Source organism: Canis aureus, chromosome 31, assembly GCF_053574225.1.
Source record: "Canis aureus isolate CA01 chromosome 31, VMU_Caureus_v.1.0, whole genome shotgun sequence".
Classification (NCBI taxonomy): Eukaryota; Metazoa; Chordata; class Mammalia; order Carnivora; family Canidae; genus Canis; species Canis aureus.
Window position 1 is genome coordinate 16,490,626 of NC_135641.1, and position 23,017 is coordinate 16,513,642.

Genomic DNA, 23,017 nt, shown 5'->3' on the forward strand with positions numbered 1-23,017 from the left:
TCGCCCGCGCAGCCTAGCCCCTGGCGGCCCGGTTGCTAGGCGACGCCCGGGGCCGCGGACCCTGGTGCGGAGGCCGCTCGGCCGGCAGGGGCACCGACAGGACGCGCGGAAGGGGCTCCCCTCGACCGTGTTTCATTCTTGCACACGACGTTCCGGGACCGAGTGTGACCGAGGGGGACGAGACACTTTTCCGGAGTGTTTCTGCGTCCCCGTGCGTCGGCGGGCGGTGTCACCCGCACCTCGCCCCTGCCGGCGTCGGGGGTGGGCCCTGCTGGGCCTCAGGGCCGGCCCGCCCCCGCCCCCGCCCCCGCCCCCGCCGAGGCCCGGAGGAGCGCTCCGCGGCTTCCCGGCTCTCTCCGCCAGATTCCTCGAGGGAACGGGGATCTCCCGTGACCTTCCGGGATCTCCTGGAGCTCCCGTGATCTTCCATGACCTCCTAGGATCTCCGGTGACCTGGGATCTCCCCTGATGTACCACGGCCTTCCGCGACCTCCCGCGATCGCCCGTGACGCTGGCTTCGCCTGAAGTACCCCCCGCCCCCCGCCCCCTCCACAGGAAGTTTTCCCACGCCTTAGCAAATTCACATGGTTTCTACGTTTCTCCTCACAAAGTACTCGCTGAGCAATGTTTTCTGGAATTTTCCACAGCTTCTGAAGTCCATCTGTGGTCTGTGTCCCATCTCGGGCTCCTAACTGCACAAAATTGATAGCTAGGATTCTGCCGCGCACTTCGCGGGGTGACTTCCAAGACACCACCCGGCGGGCGGGGCCGGGTCACGGGTGTCGCTGTGTGCTGTCTGCCCTGGAAGGCCAAGCCACACTCCTTTCCCGTGGCCAGCGGGGCCCACAGGGTCACACCGCACCCTCGTGACTCAGGGACTTCGTGGGGTCCTCAGGCCAGCACCTCACGGCCATCAGCTGCAAAGTACACAAATTCCTGACCAGAAAACCATGGTGGGCCTGGTCAACAGGCAAGGAGCTGTAGCCCAGGCCTCCGTGTGCTTCCCGGAGTCATCCTGTGGGGCAAGGCTGACTCTTAAAAGGGAGATTAAGTAGTAGGAAACGAAGGCTTAAAGACAATCCTGCCCTGCCCCCAACAATGTAACTCACTAAGGTACAGATGATTCTAGAAGGCTTCTTCAGAGACACTAGCTGGTGCAGTCCTTCCCTTCACCTCAGCCCTGATTTCTTTTTTTTTTTTTTCTAAACATTCATTTTTTTTTTATAAATTTTTATTTATTTATGATAGTCACAGAGAGAGGCAGAGAGAGGCAGAAACACAGGCAGAGGGAGAAGCAGGCTCCATGCACTGGGAGCCCGACGTGGGATTCGATCCCGGGTCTCCAGGATCGTGCTCTGGGCCAAAGGCAGGCACTAAACCGCTGCGCCACCCAGGGATCCCTCAGCCCTGATTTCTAATGAGCCACTGGCTCCAACTGTCTGCATGGAACAGGTCGGGTGGGGCACAGCACCTGGGCCATACTGCTAGGGCAGGCCTAAGCCTTGGGGTCCTCTCAGTGAATTGCTGCCATTGGTGGGGACGGTGTTGCCTGGAGTCCTGTGGCCTCATGGCAGAGATGCGCAGCCACAGGGGAGACCGTCTCCTCGCCAGCAGAAAGATGCAGCCTAGCCCCTGCCTAGTTCTACAGACTCAATCGCTTAAAGTATTAATGTACTTGCCACTATCCCCTCGCCTATCTTGGGATTCAGTTCCCTCTTAACCAGGTCTGTTCTAAGCTTTCCAAGTAGATGGTGCTCCTGGATGGGAGAGGAGAGAAACTGAAAGACAACACTGCTCTCTTCCTCCCATTAACGTTAGCACATAATGTATCTAATGTTGGGCCAGTTGGAAAATGCCTTTTATTACCCTTAGAACTTTTTAAACATTGGCTATTTCTGGGTGCTAGCATTCCTAACACTTCATAGTCTACCCTCTTGTTCATCGTATGTCTTTGGCATATAGTGAACTCTCAAATGTTAAACAAATGGGATGACCAAGTAAGTTATATGTCCATTCTTTTGTGTGTGTGAATGTGTGCATGGGCGCACGCACACACACACACTTTGTATGTATCCACCCTAACAGCTTTCCCTCTGAAGGCACATTGAGTTGTCATTTGTGCCTTATTTTCTCATCAAGACCACCAATGACTTGTACTGTGACATTTACACGCTAGAGACCTTCTCTGTCACTTCCCTTTTACAGACTCTGGTGCAGAATTCTAGGGGATGGAGCCAGCTGTGCCCCGGCCTCCGCCTCCTTTCCAACCAATATTGTCAGAATTCAGTATGAAAGAGAATGACTGACCACTTTTTATTTAACTCAGGTTTTATATTAGGTAGTGGCCAATTTATCATAGGTGCTGTTTAATACACTAGTGACTGTGTATACTGCTGTTGGTGAACAGAACTTTCTGCAACAATCCGACTGCTCTGCTGTCCAGTGTGGCAGCCACTTGCCACATGTAGCTACTGACCACTTGAAATGGATCAAGGGGACTAGGGAATGTAATTTTAAGTTTTATGTAATTTTGGTGAGCTTAAATAGCTATGTGGCTATGGCTAATGCTATGGACAGTTGAAGAGTACTGTACTGTATCTTAATTTTTTGCTTTTGATCCATATTAGAAATTAACCACATCTCTCTGGATAGTATTCTAGTTTTTTACCTTGATGCACATTTAAAAAAAATTTCTCTGCTCTGTAAATTCCCCTAACATGTGGGTTCTCTTAGAACCTTGAATATACATTGTACAAAATATTTCCAGTACAGAGATGCCTGGGTGGCTCAGCAGTTGAGCTTCTGCCTTCAGCTCAGGGCATGATCCAGCAATCCCGGAATAGAGTCCCACATTGGGGTCTCTGCATGGAGCCTGCTTCTCACTCTGCCTACATCTCTGCCTGTCTCTCATGAATAAAACAAACAAACAAAAAAAAAAACCCATATTACCAGTATGAAATATTCTGTCCCATAGGAACTTGTATTTCCAGACCTACTCCCGTGATTTTCTTGGTTTCAGAATGTTCATAAAAATGGTCCACAGGTTGACTTTTGGTTGAAAAGTAGCAGATATAAGGAAGCCAGGGCCTCAGTTACTTCTTTGAAACCAATCAGCCCTTCTGTCATCTAATTATGCTTCAGGTACCTGCCTTTGCCAGCTTTTCATTCATTGTCCTAACACTTAAATGATGTTTAGATGCCCATATTTATACTTCCACTTCTGCAATATTCTTTGGCACGCTGTTTCATCTACTGGTTAGCATGGAGGTCTGAAGTTGTCAGTCATCTCTCCACCTGTTATCTTCTGAAAATCATCTCCATGTTTGTTGACCACATCACCCCAAACAGGTGGTTTTCAAAGGGTGGGCCCTGAACATACTACACATGCAGATTCTCAGGCCCAACCCCAGGACCTGCTGAACCAGAAGTCCTGGGATGGGGTCAGGAATTATTCAACAATCCTTCCAGGCAACTCTGATCCACATGCATTTCCAGAACCACACTGGGGATAGCAGAAACAGGGTCTTTAGATGCTATCATTCCTTACTCCTTTATCTATTTTATTATCCATAAAATACTTTTCCTAATCAACTAGGTTATCCTGAATGGCAATTTGTGGATTAAAGGCAGGATAACCATTTCACTATTTTCCTCTAATTGTCCATTTTCAGTATTAGTAGTTAGTGCCCTAGTAACTTCCAAAAGTGATTGTTTGCTCAGTGTTGGCTGAGTTTTTAAACTATCATTATAAATGAACATACTAATGTTTTTAATATAGTCAATCTGTGGCTATGGGGGAGAGAGGGCAGTGGTAAGCAGACCCCACAATCAGGGTGCTTAGAGCCCACTGCTACTGGGGCAGAGAGGGGCAGTGTGTGTGTGTGTGTGTGTGTGTGTGTGTGTGTGTGTGTGTTTTAAAAAGAACAGAGAAGGGGTGTCTGGGTGGCTTAGTTGGTTAAGTGTCTGCCTTGGCTCAGGTCATGATATAGGGGTCCCGGGATTGAGCCCTGCGTTGGGTTCCCTGCTTGGTGGAGAGTCTGCTTCTCCCTCTCCCTCTGCCCCTCCAACTAGTGATTTCTCAATCTCAAATAAATAAAATCTTTTAAAAATAACAAAAATATATATATAAAGGAACAAAGAAGAGTTTATACTTATTACTAGCTTTAACTTACACTACACAATTTCAAAGTATGAACACCAATATCCCTAGTAACAGTAAGACTGCTGATGAAACATAGGCTTTCTTAGTGGTTTCATTTATCCTTAAAGTTTACTGAAACTGTAAACTCAGAAGTTCTATGTTCTAATGCCACTTGAAATGACACTCTCCTCTTGTGACAGTCACCATTTGATCTGCAGCTGGGTTGCAGACACTCGATGCTGCATGGTCTGGAACTCCCCCAGCACTCACCAGACCTGTACCTTCTTGCCCCAAGCACCTGTGATTCTGCTCAGGGTCTCTCTCTGGTGGTAGTGGTAGAGTAGAGCCAGGAGCTGACACCTGGATGCAGCCCTCAAGCCACGAACACACCCATCCTCTTGCTTGTGCAGCAATGTGAATGAACCAACAAAATCAACATCAAAGAGTGCATGCTGTATGGTTCCATTTATATGTACTTTGGAGCACGTGAGCTCATCTCTAATGATGGAAAGTAGATCAGTGGTTCCCTGTGCACTGCTGTGGATAAAGGAGGGAGATTACAAAGGGGCCAGAAACTCAGGCTAGTGAATGCGTTTATTACCTCTGCCAATCATACCTCAAAAGAACTGTGAAAAATGCTAACCCCCACCAAGGAAAGAAAGAAAAAGAGAAAAGCTATACTAAGATAAAATTTCTCATTATGTGATTGGCAGACATCCAAACACTTGCCATCATACTTTCTTTGCAAAGCCATGGGAAATAGTGACTCTTCTCCAACACAAGAGAATTTGGGAAACAGAATTTGGGAACATCTAACAGAATGACATGTGCATTGCATAGCAATTCTAGGACTCCACCTCAAAGAAAAGGACTTCACCCACAAAATTACTCATTGTGGTGTCTGTAATACTGGAAAGAACACAAATGTCCACCACTGGACGGTAAGGTACATTCATGCAGCTAAAGGAAGAAGACTTACTGATGATAAGATATGCAGACATGGGCAGCCTGGGTGGCTCAGTGGTTTAGCACCGCCTTCAGCCCAGAGCCTGATCCTGGAGACCCAGGATCAAGTCCCACGTCAGGCTCCCTGCATGGAGCCTGTTTCTCCCTCTGCCTGTGTCTCTACCTCTCTCTCTCCGTCTCTCGTGTCTCATGAATAAATAAATAAAAAATCTTAAAAAAAAAAAAGGATATGCAGACATGGTGTGCACAATAGTCAATACATCATAATGCAAATACAGATTTGCTTTTTTTTCTCTTAAAACACTCGCTAGGAAGATAACTAAAGTGAGTGCTATGGGGGAGGGGATGCAGAGACAATCAAGGTTAGCTCTAAATATGACAGACTCTGAAAAAACGTGAATGTTTTACATATTTACAAGACAGTTCCTAAAGCGGAGAAACAGCCAGTAAAATCAATGCCTCTATGTGCAAGTGGACTGGATTCTACAGAAGCCAGCCCAGAGATGATGAGTACTGTGTAGGAAAGGGACCTCTGAGCAGCACTGGAAAGCAAGCAGAGAAGGAAGAAATCCTTGTACGTCTCATCTATTTCCTTTAGTACCTGGTGACTTCAATACCTTAGGATGCATGTTCACATATTAAACCATTTGCTTACTAAGAACAAGGAGGAGATGCTTGTTTTCTTCATGTGCTGTCAGCACCAAAAGTCATTTTTACTTAACTACACAACAAAATTTCTGGATATTGATCTTTCAGGTCAACAACATGCCTCAAGTCAAATAGTACAAGTTCTTAAATGGACTTGGAAATAGAAGTTTGTAATTTATGCTTTATTTAAGAATCATGCCCAGTTTTATTATTTCACAAGGATGATGAAGCAAAAGGTAAGCTTCATTCACACTTCCTGGCTGTTGATTACTAGCAAGCTTCTGGCTACCGGGTAGATGATCTCTATTCCAATGACACTCCTTATTCACTTGAGTACAGGATTTTAAAAAGGTAATTAGGATATGAACACACGCATGAGCTATTATACATAATTACAAAAGCTGGTCAACTCTGGTCTCATCAGTAGGAGCGAATGGCTGGAGGGACCGTGGCACAGTCAGCCTCATTTAAAGTTCTGTCGATCACAGGTCTATATTCCAATGAGACCTTAAAAAGAAGAATCTACAGTAAGTTAAAATTTGTGGAAAAACATAAAAACAGTATTCGCTTGTATATTTTTTGAAAAATTCACTATAAAAGTTATTTGTAGACAAATTTCAGGAACTTAAAATCACAAATACTCATTGTGGAGTATTTTTCAGTAACAAACTCAAAAATGACCTAAACGTACAATAGGGGACCAGGTATGTAAATTATGGTAACTCCATGTAATGAAATACAGCAACTAAAATAACAATGTATAAAATTCTTGATGCTTTACACAAATGCTCAAGAAGTGAAACCTTGCATATATTATCATTCTTTAATTATGCTTAAACCCTGTATTTACCAAAAGTTTTTCTATTTGTATTTATATACCTGCGTATCAGGAAAAGTGTATGTATACATGCAAAACCTGAAGGAAATATTTCAGAATGATAATGAAGGATATCTCTGACTGGTGAGCTTACAAACATGGCTTTTGTTTATTTTTCTACTTGCTAAAAGTTTCTTTAATACTTTCAAAAACCCTTGAACATTACTAAAAACAGGGCTGTACCGAGAGAAAGTCTCATTTCTTTCTATACACTGTCAGAAAATAGCCTTCACGCAAAATTATGAAAGTTACTGCCTACTTGAAATAACAGACACACTAGGCTCTCTGTATTAAGTGATGGCAGCAAAGCACGTTATTTCTGTAGACTCACATAAATGATTAAGACTCTCCCTTACAAGTCTGAAAAGCTCAAGTAACACTTTATATCTTAGTTCTGATTCTTAATGTCCAGCAGAAATGGCAAATGGATGAGTTATGCTTTGGTGGAATAAGACTGTGAGGCTCTACTGCAACCTAAGCTGGCTGTCCCAGGACTCTGCCCACTGCACCCCCTCCTCTGCTTGCTCTGTGCTGGGCCCATGCTGTGGGCTACACAGCATACTCCGTGTTCCCTGAGGCTGCCTCCAGATGGTCCAGCCAATGCCCCCCACCTTGCCCCCACCCCACGACCTGCTCTCATTGGGCTCCAGAATCATCCTCTCCCCTGCCACCAAGCCTTGGGCACTCCCTGCCAGGTGCTACAACTGTGGAAGACCAGCACTTCTAAACCACCCATCCACACTGGATTCTGTTTCCAAGAGAAGCCCAACAAGAGTCCTTTTCAGTAGTGTCTCAGGTCTGCCAACAGGGACTTAAATCCATGTTGCTTCTCCCAGCCCATCATAAGTTGTACTCTAGAATATATGGGACGGCACAGTCATTAGTGCATCCGTGAGCAGGACACGTTCCCCACATACCTTCCCAGTCTTGATATCGACGTAGGAAAGGGTGTGCTTTCTCCAGTGCTCCTCAAACGGCTTCTTCTGCTGTCCCTGGATGGGCTTAGAGTAATCATACTCGTCAATCCGCACCTGAGGCCAGGGAAATTAGTTTATTTCAGAAAATACCATCAACAAATACACTTCAAATTTCTTATTTCTCTAATAGGGCAATATAACTGGAAAACATGGCAAACTCATTAAAATGATACATGAGAGACTAGTCTGATGTGAATCCCCTGGATCCCACTCAACACAGAGGTATCCAGTGTCCCAAGCAGAACTTGTTCACAGAGAGCTGGCATTCCTAGTCCATTTTTCTTTTTAAGATTTTATTTATTCAACAGAGAGGGTGAGCAAGAGAACACAAGCAGGGGGAGCTGCAGGTAGAAGCAGACTCCTTGCTGGGCAGGAAGACACAGGGCTCGATCCTAAGATCATGACCTGAGCTGAAGGCAGATGGTTTACCAACTAAGCCACCCAGGTGCTCCTAGTCCACTTTTCAACCCATGTCCCTTCTTGTGTACAATCCCTAATGAAAAACCATTTTGTGTATATCTGACCTAAGAGAACACACAGTAAGAAACACAGTGCAATTAAGTTCCAGACACAGGTGGGATGGAGAGATGAGACCTGTGATACATCCTCCGAGTGCCCGTCCACCCTGGGCTCCCGTTCCAGAGTCTCCATAGCACGAGTCCCAACCAGGGAAGGACCCGCTTGAGGCCACAGAGCTAGGCAGTGGGTCTTCAGCATCACTGTGAGCCCAGAGCTCCATTTTTACTACTAGGGGGGTGGCTACAGAAATTAGCCTCATCTTTCATGCACTTAAAAGTTCAACAAATATTTTGTCTCTTTGTATTCTGGGTGACTTTAATTTCTCTTTCAGTTTTTTTCATTCAAATATTTCAGTTCTAGCAATTATGTTAAAATTTTGTTAAAAAACGCTTAAAAAGAAGCTGAATACTACACATGGTAATGAGTAAGACATACAAGAGCCACTTAAATTAAAAACCAGGGGCGCCTGGCTGACTCAGTGAGTAGAGCATGAGACTCTTGATTTCAGGGTTGAGCTTCAGTCTCATGTTGGGTATAGAGATTACTTAAAAATAAAATTTAAAAATAATAACAAACTGAGGGTTGATTGAGGGAGGTGGGTGGAGGACAGGCATTAAGGAGGATACTTGTGATGAGCACTGAATGTTGTATGTAAGTGATGAGTCACCAAATTCTACTCCAGAAACTAATATTGCACTGTATGTCAACTACCTAAAATTTAAATAAAAAAAAGTAACAATATGGGACGCCTTGGGGGGCTTTAGCGGTTGAGTGCTTGCCTTTGGCCCAGAGCGTGATTCTGGAGTTCCAGAATCAAGTCCCATATCGGGCTCCCTGAATGGAGCCTGCTTCTCCCTCTGCCTATGTCTCTGCCTATCTCTCTGTGTCTCTCATGAATAAATAAATAAAATCTTAAAAATAAATAAATAATTGATTAAAATAAAAAAAAACCATGAAAGTATAAAAAAAGATGCTTTCTATAAAAATAAATGAATAAATTAAAAAAAACAAAAGGTTCAAACACTTGGCTGTTTCTGCTGAGAGAGGCAAGTGTGGAGGTGCACAGAGGCAAGACCTCTCACCTGGGAGCAAGTGGGGCACCTTCCCTTATCTGGAAACATATCCGTTGGGGTAAGCTCTCCCAGGGGGAGCAGCTTCCACCTGCATCTCTGCTGTGACTCAATGAAACGAGTTGGCTGTTTCTTGCCATAGGAACACCCAACCCACCTGCAGCCTGGAGAAGCTTCTGGTCCTCAGTACTCATGACGAATGCACTTAGTCAATCTTACTTTAATCCAGCTCCAGTCGGTGGAGGGCAAATTAACAGAATTTCACTGTAAATCAGAACCTAATCCTCTTCCTGTAGCCAATTTCCCCATGTGCTTCTGTCCTGCTGATGGACGAGGCTGCTACCAGCAACATCACCTGGTCCTGGGCCAGAGCCTGTGTGTCTGGAAAGCGGCTCAGGCCTTGCTGATGTTGCATCCTGAAGTTGTATTTGGCCTCAAGTGCCTATTTCCTTCCCATTTTCCTGTCATACGCTGAGTCTCTGTTCTGGAAGAATCTGAACTGTACTCTGCATAAAAATCATGTAATTTATGGGGCACCTGGGTGGCTGCTTCTCCCTCTCCCTCTGCTCTTCCTCCTCACCCCCAGCTTGTGTTCTTTCTCTCTCAAAAAGAAATAAAATCTTAAAAAAAACAACAACAACAAAACAGATCATTTTTAAAAAGTGACCCAAAATGAAGTCAGGTCTCAAATAATGATTTATCTCTCATTTTACTATTTTCTGGCTATAGTACTCAGACTGCATACTAATCTTTGATCTGGTAAGTCAGGTGTGTTTTGCTTAGAGATGCTGCTACTGGCAGCAGCAAATGCCGATCTGAGGCAAGAAAAAGGTCATGCTGATACTAAACACAGTGATACCAAAGCATGAAAGTTATCAGGCAAAAAAAAAAAAAAAAAGGCATTTTTTTTCAATTTACTCGTGGGAAAATGAAGTGAAATGTAGAGAAAATGCAGGGATAGGGGCTGAGCAATGCCAGTGGACAGAAGGCATGATGTGCACAGGGGTACGTGGTCAGGGCACACCTTGTAATCTTCCCTGGCGTGAGCGCCACGTGACTCCTTCCGGGCCTCTGCTCCATAAATGGTCTGAAGTGCACAGAGCATCAGGTTCTGCAGCTCCAGGGTCTCTACCAGGTCGGTGTTCCAGACCATTCCTAGGGACACACCGAGTACTCATGAGATAGGATCCAGTTAACTGGGTCCTCCAGGCTGCAGCTGTGGGCAGAGTGAATTCCGCACTGGGACAGACAGGGCTCTGAGGCAGTCTGTCTTGCAAATATCCAGCAGCCCAACTGTGTGCAGGGCCCCATGGAATGCTCACCTCGGTCAAATGTCTTCAGATGCTTTAGGTCTCCATAGAGCTGGCTGATTTTCTCACAGCCTTCCTGTAACACACTTCCCACACGGAACACAGCAGCATGACTCTGCATCGACTGGAACATAAAATACCATTTGTCAATCTTTAATTCACATGAAGCAGCTAGGACTAAAACTGGTAAACCCTTTAGCTTTTTTCTTACGCATTTCATTTTTATTTTTTTAAGATTTTATTTTTAAGTAATCTCTACACCCAATGGGAGGCTCAAACTCACAACTCTAATAAGATCAAGAGTCGCATGCTGCACTGACTGAACCAGCCAGGCACCCCTGCATTTCACTTTTTATAAAATATTTATGTAAATTAAATTTAAAACCTATGAAATTCAGAATGAATCTATGACTCTCAATTTTATGTATGTATGTATGTATGTATGTATGTAAGTAAGTATGTAAGCAAGCCAGCTCTTGGCCCAATGTGGGCCTTGGATTCACAATCCTAACATCAAGAGTCATGCATTCTACTGACTGGGCCAGCCAGGCATCCATTACTCTGAATTTTATAATGAAGTTTGTTCTTTCTTCCATGAGAACTTTTAAAATCTACTTTCTTAGCAACCTTCAAAGATGTAATTAAGTGTTATTAACTATAATTGCCATGCTATACACTACAAGCCCCAGGACTTAATTTAATTTTAATTGGAGGCTTGTACCTTTTGTCTCCTTTCACCCACTCCCCATCTCTGGCAACCATCAATCTGTTCTATGAGCTCAATTTCTTGTTTTGTTTTTTAAGATTCTACATATAAGTAGGATCATAAGGTATTGTTTTTGACTTATTTCACTGAGCATAATGCCCTCTATGCCCACCCATGGTGTCACAAACGGCAAGAGTTCATTTTTTATGCCTCAATAATTATTTATATATAAAACATATGCCATATATAAAGTATATGTAACATACACACACATCCTCATTACCCATTCATCCACCAATAGGCATCTAGGCTATTTTAATATCGTGGCTATAATAGATTGGAAGTACAGGTATCTTTTGGAATTAGTGTTTTCAGTTCCTTTGGATAAACACACAGAAGTGGATTTGTTGGATCATACAGTAGTTCTATTTTTAATTTTTTGGGGGGAACCTCCATACCGTTTTCCATAATGGCTACACGAATCTCCATTCCCTCAAACTGTGCAGGAGGGCTCCCCTTTCTCCATATCCTTGCCAATGTAACATTTGTGTTTCTTGTCTTTTTGATACTAACCATCTCTGATAGGTGTGAAATGATACCTCATGTGGTTCTGATCAGCATTTCCCAGATGATCAGTGATGTTGAGGATCTTTTCATGTATCTGTTGGCCATGTGTATGCCTTCTTTGGAGAAATGTCTGTTTATATCCTCTGTCCATTTATTATATTGTTTTTATGCTATTGAGTTGTAAGAGTTCTTTACATATTTTGGGATTTTAGTCCCTTACCAGATACATGATCTGCATATATTTATTCTCATTCTGTACGCTGCCTTTTCATTTTGTTGGTTTCCTTTGCTGCAGAAGCTTTTTACTATGATGTGGTCAATAGTTTATCTTTACTTTTGCTGCCCTTGCTCTTGGTGCCAAATCAAAAACTCAGCGCCAAGACCACGATGAGGTGCTTACTGCCGATGTTTTCTAGGAGTTTTATGGGTTTCAGGTCTCATATTCAAGCCTTGAACCCACTGAATTAGTTTCCGTGTATGGTGCAAGACGGTGATCTAGATGTGTTTGTTTGTGTGCGGCTTGTTCAGTTTTCCCAGCACCATTAAAGAGATGGTTTTCCTCCCATCATATATTCTTCTTTTGTTGTAAATTAATTAACCATATTTACATAGGTTTATTTATGGGCTCGATTCCATTTCATTGATCTCCAGGTCTGCTTTTAGGTCAATACTTTATTGTTTTGATTACTATATCTTTGTAATAGAGTTTCAAATCAGGGAGAGAGAAATGCCTCCAGCTTTGTCTTTCTCTCAGGATTGCTCTGGCTATTCGGGTTCTTTTGTGGTTCCATACAAATATAGGATTCTTTGTTCTATTTATGTAAAAAATGCCATTGGAATTTTAATAAAGGTTGCACGGAGTCTGTGGATTCCTTCAGGAAATATGGAAATTTTAATAATATTCACTCTTCCAACCTACAAGCACGGAATATCTTCCCACTTACTTGTATCTTCAACATTATTCATTAATGTTTTAGAATTTTCGGTGTATATATTTTTCCCCTCCCTGATTAAATTTATTCCTACGTATTTTATTCTTTTTGATGCAATTGGAAATGGGATTGCTTTCTTAATTTCTCTTTCAGAGCATTCAGAAACAGTTTTTATGTATTGACTTTGCACCTTTCAACTTTACTGAATTCACTAATTTGTATTAAGTTTTTTTGTGGGGTCTGTGTCAGTGTCATATGTGATTTGATACATCTGTAAATAGTGACGTTTACTTCTTCCTTCCCATTTTGGATGGCTTTATTTCTCTTTCCTGCCTGACTGCTCTAGCCAGGACTTCCAGTGCTGTGTTGAATAAAGTGGTGAGACTGAACACCCTTGTCTTGTTCCTGTGATGAGAAAGCTTTCATCTTTTCACCACTGAGTATGACCCTAGCTGCAGACTTGTCATATAAGGCCTTTATTACATTGAGGTACATCCCCTCTATACCTGCTTCCTTGAGAATTTTATCATAAATCGAAGTTAAAATGAAGTTTTGACCAAAGCTTTAAAAAAATGCTTCTATGTTGCCATTAAGTACACATTTTAGATCCATATGTGTTAGTTAAAGTGGAATATTTTCCAATTAGGGAAGGCAGTTTGTGGAACTCAGCCAGGATCTGTGATTCCAAGCGGACTTACTCTTGAGGGTTAGCATACTGAATGGTGGGCAAAAGAGCATAAGGGCTCCATCTTCAAATTCCCAAGGAGACAGCAGCTCCTATGGTCTTGCCCCACTCTTGAGATCCAGTGGTAAATGTTCTAAGAGCCAGCAGATGACCCCTTGGTGACAGAAACTAAGAAGTGTTGAGATAATGAGGTAGGTGGTCAGCAGTGAGCATGGGGTGGAGGGTCATGAAGAAGAGGAAAAAGAGAGCTTCTGGTTAATCTTGTAAATACCTCTCATATGTCAAATTCCTATATGGTTGTATTGTTTATGCAATAAAGATATTAAATAAACTGAAATTTATTTTAGGATCTACCTTTATTTCCTATCACTTACTGAATAACTTTTCATGGCTCTTAAAAAACCCCTTTATCTCATGCTCAATCACAGCGTGTGCCTGGGCCTACTCCTAGACTCAACTTTTTGCCACTCATCTCTACCATAGACTAACATAGCTCACTGATTTAGTTCCATTTAACAGACATCTCATCTATTTCTTTAGAATGATACATAATTTTATTTTTAAAGATTTTATTTATTTGAAAGGAAGAAAGAGAGGAGGGGCAGAGAGAGAGAGAGAGGGAAGCTCCCTGCTGAGCAGAGAGCCTTCCATGGGGCTCAATCCCAGGACCTTGAGATCATGACCTGAGCCAAAGGCAGATACTTAACAGACTGAGCCACCCAGGTGCCCCACAATGATACATAAGTTTAAAATTGTAATGCACACTATCAAATGTTCTGGCCTTTCAGGATAAGGAAATGGAAAAAACTATCTTAGAATCTAGTAAATGTTAGTTAAAACATTCTTTTATATTCTTCAGTGCTCATCTTTTCATACTCTTTAGGGTTAGGTTTATTCAAGGCATTTTAAACTTTTGGTTTGCACTGTGAATGAGATGATTTTCTAATGGATTATTGCAGGCATGTTGGAAAGCTACTTTTGAATCTTTTATACAGATATCTCCATTCTTGTTTTTATGAGTTTCTCACTTATTGCCTTGAGATTTTTAATTGTATCTGTAAGTAATGATACTTGTCCACTCCTTTTCAATACATAACTGATTTCTATCACTCACAGTATCAACTGGAAATCAGAAAAACTAGTCCTCCAACTCAAGTGCACATTCCAAGAGGGCAGCGTTTTTTATTCTCTTCAGATGACTGGGGCATCTAGAAGACTGCCTGGCACACAGCAGGTAACAGTTTAGATGGTCCCTAATCTAGAAGAGTTTGACTTACGATTTTTGAGCTTTACGATGGTGCAAAAGTGATCTGCAATTCAGAGACACTGCATTGTGAATTTTCATCTTCTCCCAGGCTAGTACTGTGCAGCAACATACCCTCTCATATGACTCCAGGCAGTGGCAGCAGCTGTAGCTCCCACTAGATCCCGAGGGTAAACAACCATCTGCACTCATACAATCATTGTTTTTCACTTTGAGTACAGTATTCGATAAATTACATGAGACAGTCAACACTCTGTTATAAAACAGGCTTTATGTTAGATGAATTTTCCCTACTGCAGGCTAACAAGTGTTCTGGGCACATTTAAGGTCAGCTAAGTGAATATTCAGTAAGTTAAAGGTGTATTAAATACATTTCTGACTTACACCATTTTTAACTTTCATTGGGACATAACCCCATCAGAAGTCAAAGATCTGTATGTGCCTTACTTGGTGGAAATGTTTCTAGGACTTCCCATTTCAAAATATCATGGGTTCATCATTTCCACACCCAAATAGAATTTCCTACTATATAGTGCAAGGATTATATCTGTCGTAGCTGGTGGCCATTCCCCGGTATCAATACCCTGCAAAAGTTCTGCTCAGTTCCTCTTGGCTGGTTTCCTAAAACAAACCTCTGCCTTTCACTCGCGCTATTCGCCTTACCTTTCCAGGAAGTTTCCCTAAAGCCCAGAACTTCTCTGAAGTTCCTACAGAAGTATGCAGTATGCAACTTTTTTCTTTTGATGATTAGAGTTTGTGCCACTGGACGCTTCAGGATAGAACTAAAAGGGACTTCCTCTTTTCGGAAAACGTCTCCACAGAAATCTTGCAAATGACTTCAACTGGACAGAGATCTCATTTGTGGACCAAGAATCCCTGTATTAGAAGAATCTGGTGATCCCTAGCTGTCTTACATACTTTTTTTATTGCTCTAACCCTGCATTATCCAATGCAGTAGCCACATGTAGTGCTTTATATTACATCGAAGCTGAATAAAATGCAGATTTAGTTCTTTACATGTGGTCAAAGACACATGTTCCTATCCTCAGAGAACAGCCCATCAGATGTGCTGATCTAGAAAGTAAATATTCTGACAATAACCAGTGCACAGATTACGAGGCACATACAGATCTTTGACTTCTGATGGGGTTATGTCCCAATGAAAGTTAAAAATGGTGTAAGTCAGAAATGTATTTAATACACCTTTAACTTACTGAATATTCACTTAGCTGACCTTAAATGTGCCCAGAACACTTGTTAGCCTGCAGTAGGGAAAATTCATCTAACATAAAGCCTGTTTTATAATGGAGTGTTGACTGTCTCATGTATGTCTCACCTATGCTCCCCTTTCCTCCCGATTTTATTTAGGGGCTTCAATGCACCAGCTCAAAGACATCACCTAGAGTTGCTAGAAGCTGGCTGTGGTGGTAGGATTAACTGCAAGGAAGCTCCCAGCTGGGAACGGAGCTTCTCAGATCTTCCACTATCCCTCCCACTCTAGACTTTGATGGACACTTGACAGCAGAAAGGGTCTGAGAAGGGAAGCCGCATGCAAACAACCTGGGACATAGACAACTGCAGTGTCTGCTCTGGGCTGCTACCTCCAGCTTGCTGTGTAGAACATGTCCTTTTGCTGTTCGCTCTGAGCCCAGCATAAGGCTATGGACACACAGCCTGCACACTCCAGAGCGTGTGCAGGGCTTACCTTCTGCATGTTGAGTCGTAGTTCAGATGTTCTTACACTTCCATTGGCAAATCTCAGTTTGTCAAGATTCATGACAGACTCTTCCCCGGCATTTGGTTTAATCGGGGGAATTTTATCTCCTTAAAAAACACACAGACAAAAAGTGAGAATTTATTGGAGTTTGGAAAACATACACATAATCTGGACTGCCCTAACCCTAAAGAACCACATACTGACTTGGGGCCAAAGAGCAAACTTAAAAACAAAATTTCTGGCAAAGAGTAGGTATCCAATATGAAATCTATGAACAAATCAGAATCCATTCCTAAGTTAAAAAATTAGATTTATGCAAAGAAACCTGGCATTATTACTCTATTGAAGGGAAAACTGACCTTCAGAATAGTGAGCAGTTTCCAACAATTCTGCCAAAACACCTCACCCCTACCAATGGTGGTTCTCATTCAAGGGAGAGGGAGGGCCTGGCCAGGCATGTTTAAAAGTCTCCTGCTGATTCGGGCCCTTGTACTTGCTTAACTAAACCTCAAGATATGCTTTTCTGACTTCTAAAAAGATAAATGTTTTGAAAACTTTTAAAGATGTTGTTTTTTTAATGACATGGTTTGAAATGAATTTTCTTCCATAGGTAATATGGGCACAAGGTATGAAATGAGGAAACAAGGATTTGCAGGCAAAGTAGGGTTGCTCACAGTAGCTCTCTACAAGGAGTGAGGGCACTGGTCTATCATGCAAACCACCCCAGCTCTTCCAGGCCAGCTGTGGTTTCTTCTGCTTTTGTTTGTAATGTATTAGAAAAGTGATTACTTGGGGTACCCATTTAGGGTACATAATTAGGGTACAGAATGTTTAAAATATTCACATTTTAAAAGTAATAGTGTTTTTCCTTCCCTTTGTTTTTAAAAGTATAATTAAGATACGATATCAGAGTTGCACAAGGCCCACCAGGATTGGATGGCAACCACTGAGCCAGCTTATTCCTCAGTTTTGTCTCTTCCATAATGTTATATAAATAGTCAAATATATGAAACCTTTTGAGCCTGATTAATACAACTTAATATGTCTGAGATCCATTTGTGCTGTTGCACGAACAAGGAATTTGTTCCTTTTATTTTTGAGTCAAAAAAAATTTTTTTAAAGTATGCATTGATCTTTCAGATATTAAATTATAAGATATTCTTATAAAACTTGCTTTTTCTCATTTCCAAAAAAAGGGAACTTTGAATTTTCTGCTTTGCCCTGGGATTTTATTTCAGGCTTCACCATTACAGTGAGACAAGCACTAGATTGGGGGTCAGACCAGGTGGTTTTGACTCCTGCCTTTGCAGCAAAAATGGGCACAGGGCCCTACCTCTGCCTTTTAGCCTGGACTTGCAGTCAGAGCAAGAGAGAAGGTGTTTGAAAACATAACTGTCCATTTCGTTATATTATCTGCTAACTGCAGATATAAAGGGGAGTGCAGCTTGTTATACTGAGGGCTAATATACTAGTAGGACAGTAAGAGTTAAAATCCATAAAAAAACTTTTGTTTGATAAAAACAGAACAACTGAGACTAAACAGTTACCACCAGTGAAGCATAACGGGAAGAGAGGGGCCCAGGGATCCCACAACCCTCCCTTGGGGAACAGTGTCTTCACCTAACATGTCGTCGTGAACGAATGGGCCAACGTAACCCACATGAAGACCCTCTGGAAGCTCATAGCAACAGTAAGCGTCCCATTTACAGAAGGACTCACACTTCCAGCACAGAGTGTTTTTTCCTCAGCAAATTATTTTAAGTTGCCAGAAGAACAGAATCACAGACTGAAATCCACTGTATCACGGAAGGGAGGGCTATGACCCAATGCTCTGTTTTGTGTGCATTATGTTCTCCTTTAACAGATTATTTATATTTTTTAAGAACCTAAATTACTTTTCCATAAATATTGAGAACTTATATATATTCACACCTACTTTTTTTTTTTTTAAAGATTTTATTTATTTATTCATGAGACACACACACAGAGGCAGAGACAGGCAGAGAGAGAAGCAGGCTCCATGCAGGAAGCCTGACATGGGACTCAATCCCTGGTCTTCAGGATCACACCCTGGGCTGAAGTCAGAGCTAAACCGCTGAGCCACCCGGGCTGCCCCCACACCTACTCTTTAAAATATTTCACAGCAAGTAAATAATTTATACTGAGCAAGCACTGTGTGATAAACTTCTCCTCAAAACAATTCCCATAGTGACTTTTCTAAGGAGAACATAATAACTGCAAAACAATACCTGACCAAAACTAGGTTACCCTCTACATAAACTGTTAGGACCCACACCTAGCCTGTGTCGAGTCCCAAGTCTATTACTGTAGAAATCTCTTTCTTTTCTCTCTCTTTTTTTAAAGATTTTATTTATTTATTCATGTGAGACACAGGCAGAGGGAGAAGCAGGCTCCATGCAGGGAGCCCGATGTGGGACTTGATCCCGGGACTGCAGGATCATGCCCTGGGCCGAAGGCAGACGCTAAACCGCTGAGCCACCCAGGGATCCCCACTGTTTCTTTACTTATAGGTGGATCACTAAGGCAATTTCCAATTACAAATCAAGACATGGTAACCTCTCACCTCCTGAAATAGCCTGGCTACTTGAAGAAAACACATACCAGGTCTGCAGGACTCTGCGATACTCAGGGCACATGCCCGGCCAAAGACGACCAAGTCCAAGAGCGAGTTGGCTCCGAGGCGGTTGGCACCGTGCACCGAGGCGCAGGCGGCCTCCCCGCATGCATACAGGCCAGGCACAATCTGATCCTGGCCATTCACGTGCCTCAGAACCTGTAGGAGGAAGAGTGAAGACTTTAGGAGCACAGTTTGTACCCGTCTGCTTCCCAGCAGGGGATGTCTGCATGCAGGGGCAGAGAGGATGGAGGGCAGGTAAGGACTGGATCCACTCTGTATATAGGGAGCTCTCTAACTGAATCTGTGCCCGGATACTCAAAGGATCCCACATGGCAGTACCTGTGATTTCAATCCCACACCTATTGCTCATTAGAAACCTCACTCACCACCCCTGACTGACCCTCTCACTTCCACACTTGGACTCTGGATTCAGACAAAGGGAAGGGCATATAGCATAGTATTCATCTATAAAGGGAGGAGTAGATCCCCAGCCACTTGCCTGAGGAAAGGCCAAAAAAGTCAAGAACCAAAAGGCTCTGGGTGGACTGCAAACCACTCCAAAGTATTGGTTATAAAGAGCACACAATTTAAAAGGTCACAGTAAAAGTAACAAGAGATCATAAAGGAAAATAAATCCTAAACAGGGAAAAGCTGCAAATGACATTGCATCCACGACTATGTACCATGGAGGGATCAGTAAGTGACCAGTGACTGCTCGCTATTAGAGTGAATGTGAACCCTGGAATATACCCGAGCCCCGCTTTGCCCTCCAGCAGCAACTCAAGGGAGTTGCCAACACAACACAGTGCTTTCTGAGGAAACCATCTGTCTTCACTAACTGAGCTCGCAAGGGACAACTGTGAGATGGGCTCATCATTCCTGCCCTATTCCCCACCATGGAAGGGTCTGGGCTTGGTCACCTGCCCCTTGTAGTTGGTGGGAATGCCACCCATGTTATAATGCACAGTGGGAAGGACGGGGATTGGCTCCTTGGTGACATCCACACCGGCAAAGATCATGGCCGTCTCTGAAATGCCAGGCAGACGTATGGCCAACTGCTCGGGCGGTAGGTGGTGCAACTGCAGGTACACATGGTCTTTTTCGGGGCCACAGCCTCTGGTGGAAAAGGACATCATGGTGTGAGGCAAAGAATGATAATTACAGAAAATATGAGATTACGAAGTCACTGAAGCATATAAAGTTCCACTGTTCTTATGCTGTACAGAATCTCTCCTCACTTGTGGCCATCCATTTCTCACCTCATTTCTGAGCACCTACCATGTGCCAGGGTGGAGTATGTGCTGGGACACACCTAGGACTGGGACAGACATCCAGCCGTCGCTAGGCTCATACTCTAGTATCAGAAAGTTACAATGTGTTTTCCTTGATAAATGCATTAAGAAGTCCTTTAACTGCAAATAGAAAGTATCTAGAGGCTGTAACACCAAATATCTGACAAGCATCACCACAGTGAGACAGTGCTGGCACTGAAGAGCCTAACGCTTCAGCAAACAAGAGCCCACACACAGGGTCCCAAATCAGCATCAAAGGCCCACATCCTAACGTCAGGTTGTAAGCATATCCGTCTCTCTCACAACACTCATGTGCAAATGATGCTCCACAATAAATCTGATCTCCAGATTTGAGATTCACATCAAACCACCCAAACTTCCCAAAATATAGGTTTTTAGAGCAATATCAAAAATGAAAAGATAGTCCCAGGGCAGCAAAGGTAACTACACACAGGCTACACAGAGCTGGGTGGGATGATGCGTGGGTGCTGAAACACACAAAAGCCACATCAGCCCATGTTAAAATACAGACACCAACAACAGCCACCAAAGAGAAAGGAGGGGTGCATGCATGCATGTGCGCTCTGACACACCTGCCTTCACGGATTTCCAGAGTCATGGACCGAGATACAACGTCTCTGGATGCCAGGTCCTTTGCGACTGGGGCATATCGCTCCATGAACCTTTCGCCTTGACTGTTAATGAGAATGCCTCCCTCTCCACGGCATCCTTCCGTAATGAGACAACCAGCACCATATATACCTGCAAAGAACCCATTTAATTAGATGTTTATAACCTAACAATTGCTAGGTCTGTATTTCAAATGCAAATTTTTTTCAAGACATTTTTGGGGAAAGGAAAAAGATATGGAAAGGGCATTGTGCTCCTAAAAGAGTTAGACAAAGGAAAGGTTAAGGAAGAGTGAAGTTTTGATAACAAAAAGTACTGACAAAGCAGCAGGAGGGGAAAGCTCAGCTCCGTGGTGATGACATAGCTCGGCTGAATATTTCGATGACAACCATGTGTGAACTTTCAACACAACCAAGTACGTGTTAAATATCTCAGGCTTCCTTTTAATTTTAGAATGTTGTTTTATACCAAGAAATTGTGATGAGGTAGAAAAAAACAGTTTGGAAAGTTTGTATCTAAAATCGTCAGTAATGGGGCAAATGAGTTAAGTGTCTGACTTCAGTTCAGGTCATGATCCCAGGGTCCTGGGGTCAAGCCCCACGTTGGGCTCCCTGCTCAGCAGGGAGTCTGCTTCTCCCTATGCTTAAGCGCGCGCTCTCTCTCTCTCAAATAAATAAATATAAATCTGGATCTATTGGTTAGGCGTCTGCCTTCAGCTCGGGTAGTGATCCCAGGGTCGTGGGACTGAGCCGGGCATCAGGCTCGCTGCCCTGCAGGGAGTCTGCTACTCCTATGCCTCTGCCTCTCCCCTCCACTCATGCTTTTTTTTCTGTCTCTCAAATGAATAAATAAAATATTTTTTGTTTGTTTGTTTGTTTATTTATTCATGAGACACACAGGCAGAGACACAGGCAGAAGGAGAAGCAGGCTCTATGCAGGGAGCCTAATGTGGGACTTGATCCCGGGACTCCAGGATCACACCCTGAGCTGAAGGCAGGTGTTTAACCACTGAGCCACCCAGATGTCCCTAAATAAAATATTTTTAAAAAATAAATAAATCCTTAAAGAAGCAAAACTACTTAAACATTTTTATTTTTCATCTGTCAGGGATCAGAAAAAATATACTGACAGAGCAAAGAGAAAAAACAGATCTGGTTCTGTAGCAAGGTGGGTGGTACTGCCATAAAGTGTGGTGTCCCTCAGTTGATAGATCAGAAAAGCAATCAGAAAGAAAGTCCAGAATGAGACTCATCTCTCCTTCTCTGATTCACTTCTGGATAACAAACCAGACCTGCACCCTCAGCCCAGACCTCCCTTCTGAACCCCACATTTGCACACTCAACTGTCTGAGGACCCAAGAGGAGCTCAATCTGTCCATGACTGGGCAGTTACCAACATCTTGGGGGGGGGGGGTCATGTCTGCCACAGCTCATCTCAGCTTTATACTCTACTACTGGGACAGCTTGATGTCCTCCCTACAGCGACTGTGCCCATGCCACATCTCGTCAACAGCATCCCCCACAGCTGTGAGGACATTCACTTGTAAATACTGCCCAGGTCCTACTGTGCGTCAGGCACTGTGAACACAGCAGTACTGGCCCCCACCTCTGGGAGCAGACCACTGAGTCAGGGAGAGGAATACTGAACAGTCATGGCTCTATGACAGGTGTAGGTGTAGAGTTAAGATGTGCCCTAAGCTGCTTTGGGGGAGACAGGGAAAGATCTCCTTGAGCAAATGACAAGGTGGGCTCTGAGAACATGTCAGTGTATGGAATTGCCGAGGAGCATTGAGAGCTGTGGAGGGCTTAAAAGACATGAAAATCCCTGACCCCATGAAGGCAATCCCATCCTACCTGTGGGGTGGAACTGAACGAACTCCAAGTCCTGGCAGGGAAGGCCTGCCCTGGTGACCATGGCGGTGCCGTCACCGGTGCTGGTGTGGGCAGATGTGCAGCTGAAGTAGGTGCGCCCATAACCTCTGGAAAACAGACATGCCAGCATGGAGAGAACATGACACACAGTGAACCATCAGGTCTGCCTTTCTAATGGCACCAGAGTGGACAGAGCAGCCCAGAAGC

The 23,017-nt window shown here is 43.4% G+C and overlaps 1 protein-coding gene across 2 annotated transcripts in view; it reads right to left on the minus strand.

Annotated features, from left to right (window-relative positions):
• Nucleotides 1-5,918: 5,918 nt before the first annotated feature.
• The window catches only part of SDHA (succinate dehydrogenase complex flavoprotein subunit A), a 29,244-nt gene continuing 12,145 nt past the window's right edge, over nucleotides 5,919-23,017 (minus strand). For both annotated transcript variants that reach the window (XM_077879691.1, XM_077879692.1), the window contains exons 7-15: nucleotides 22,793-22,917; nucleotides 20,903-21,071; nucleotides 19,938-20,133; nucleotides 19,002-19,173; nucleotides 16,368-16,486; nucleotides 10,521-10,632; nucleotides 10,223-10,353; nucleotides 7,550-7,663; nucleotides 5,919-6,262 (exon numbers count right to left, since the gene is read on the minus strand). In XM_077879691.1, coding sequence (XP_077735817.1) covers nucleotides 6,176-6,262; nucleotides 7,550-7,663; nucleotides 10,223-10,353; nucleotides 10,521-10,632; nucleotides 16,368-16,486; nucleotides 19,002-19,173; nucleotides 19,938-20,133; nucleotides 20,903-21,071; nucleotides 22,793-22,917 — 1,225 coding nt within the window. In that variant the 3' untranslated portion in view covers nucleotides 5,919-6,175. The remainder of the gene's footprint in view (nucleotides 6,263-7,549; nucleotides 7,664-10,222; nucleotides 10,354-10,520; nucleotides 10,633-16,367; nucleotides 16,487-19,001; nucleotides 19,174-19,937; nucleotides 20,134-20,902; nucleotides 21,072-22,792; nucleotides 22,918-23,017) is intronic.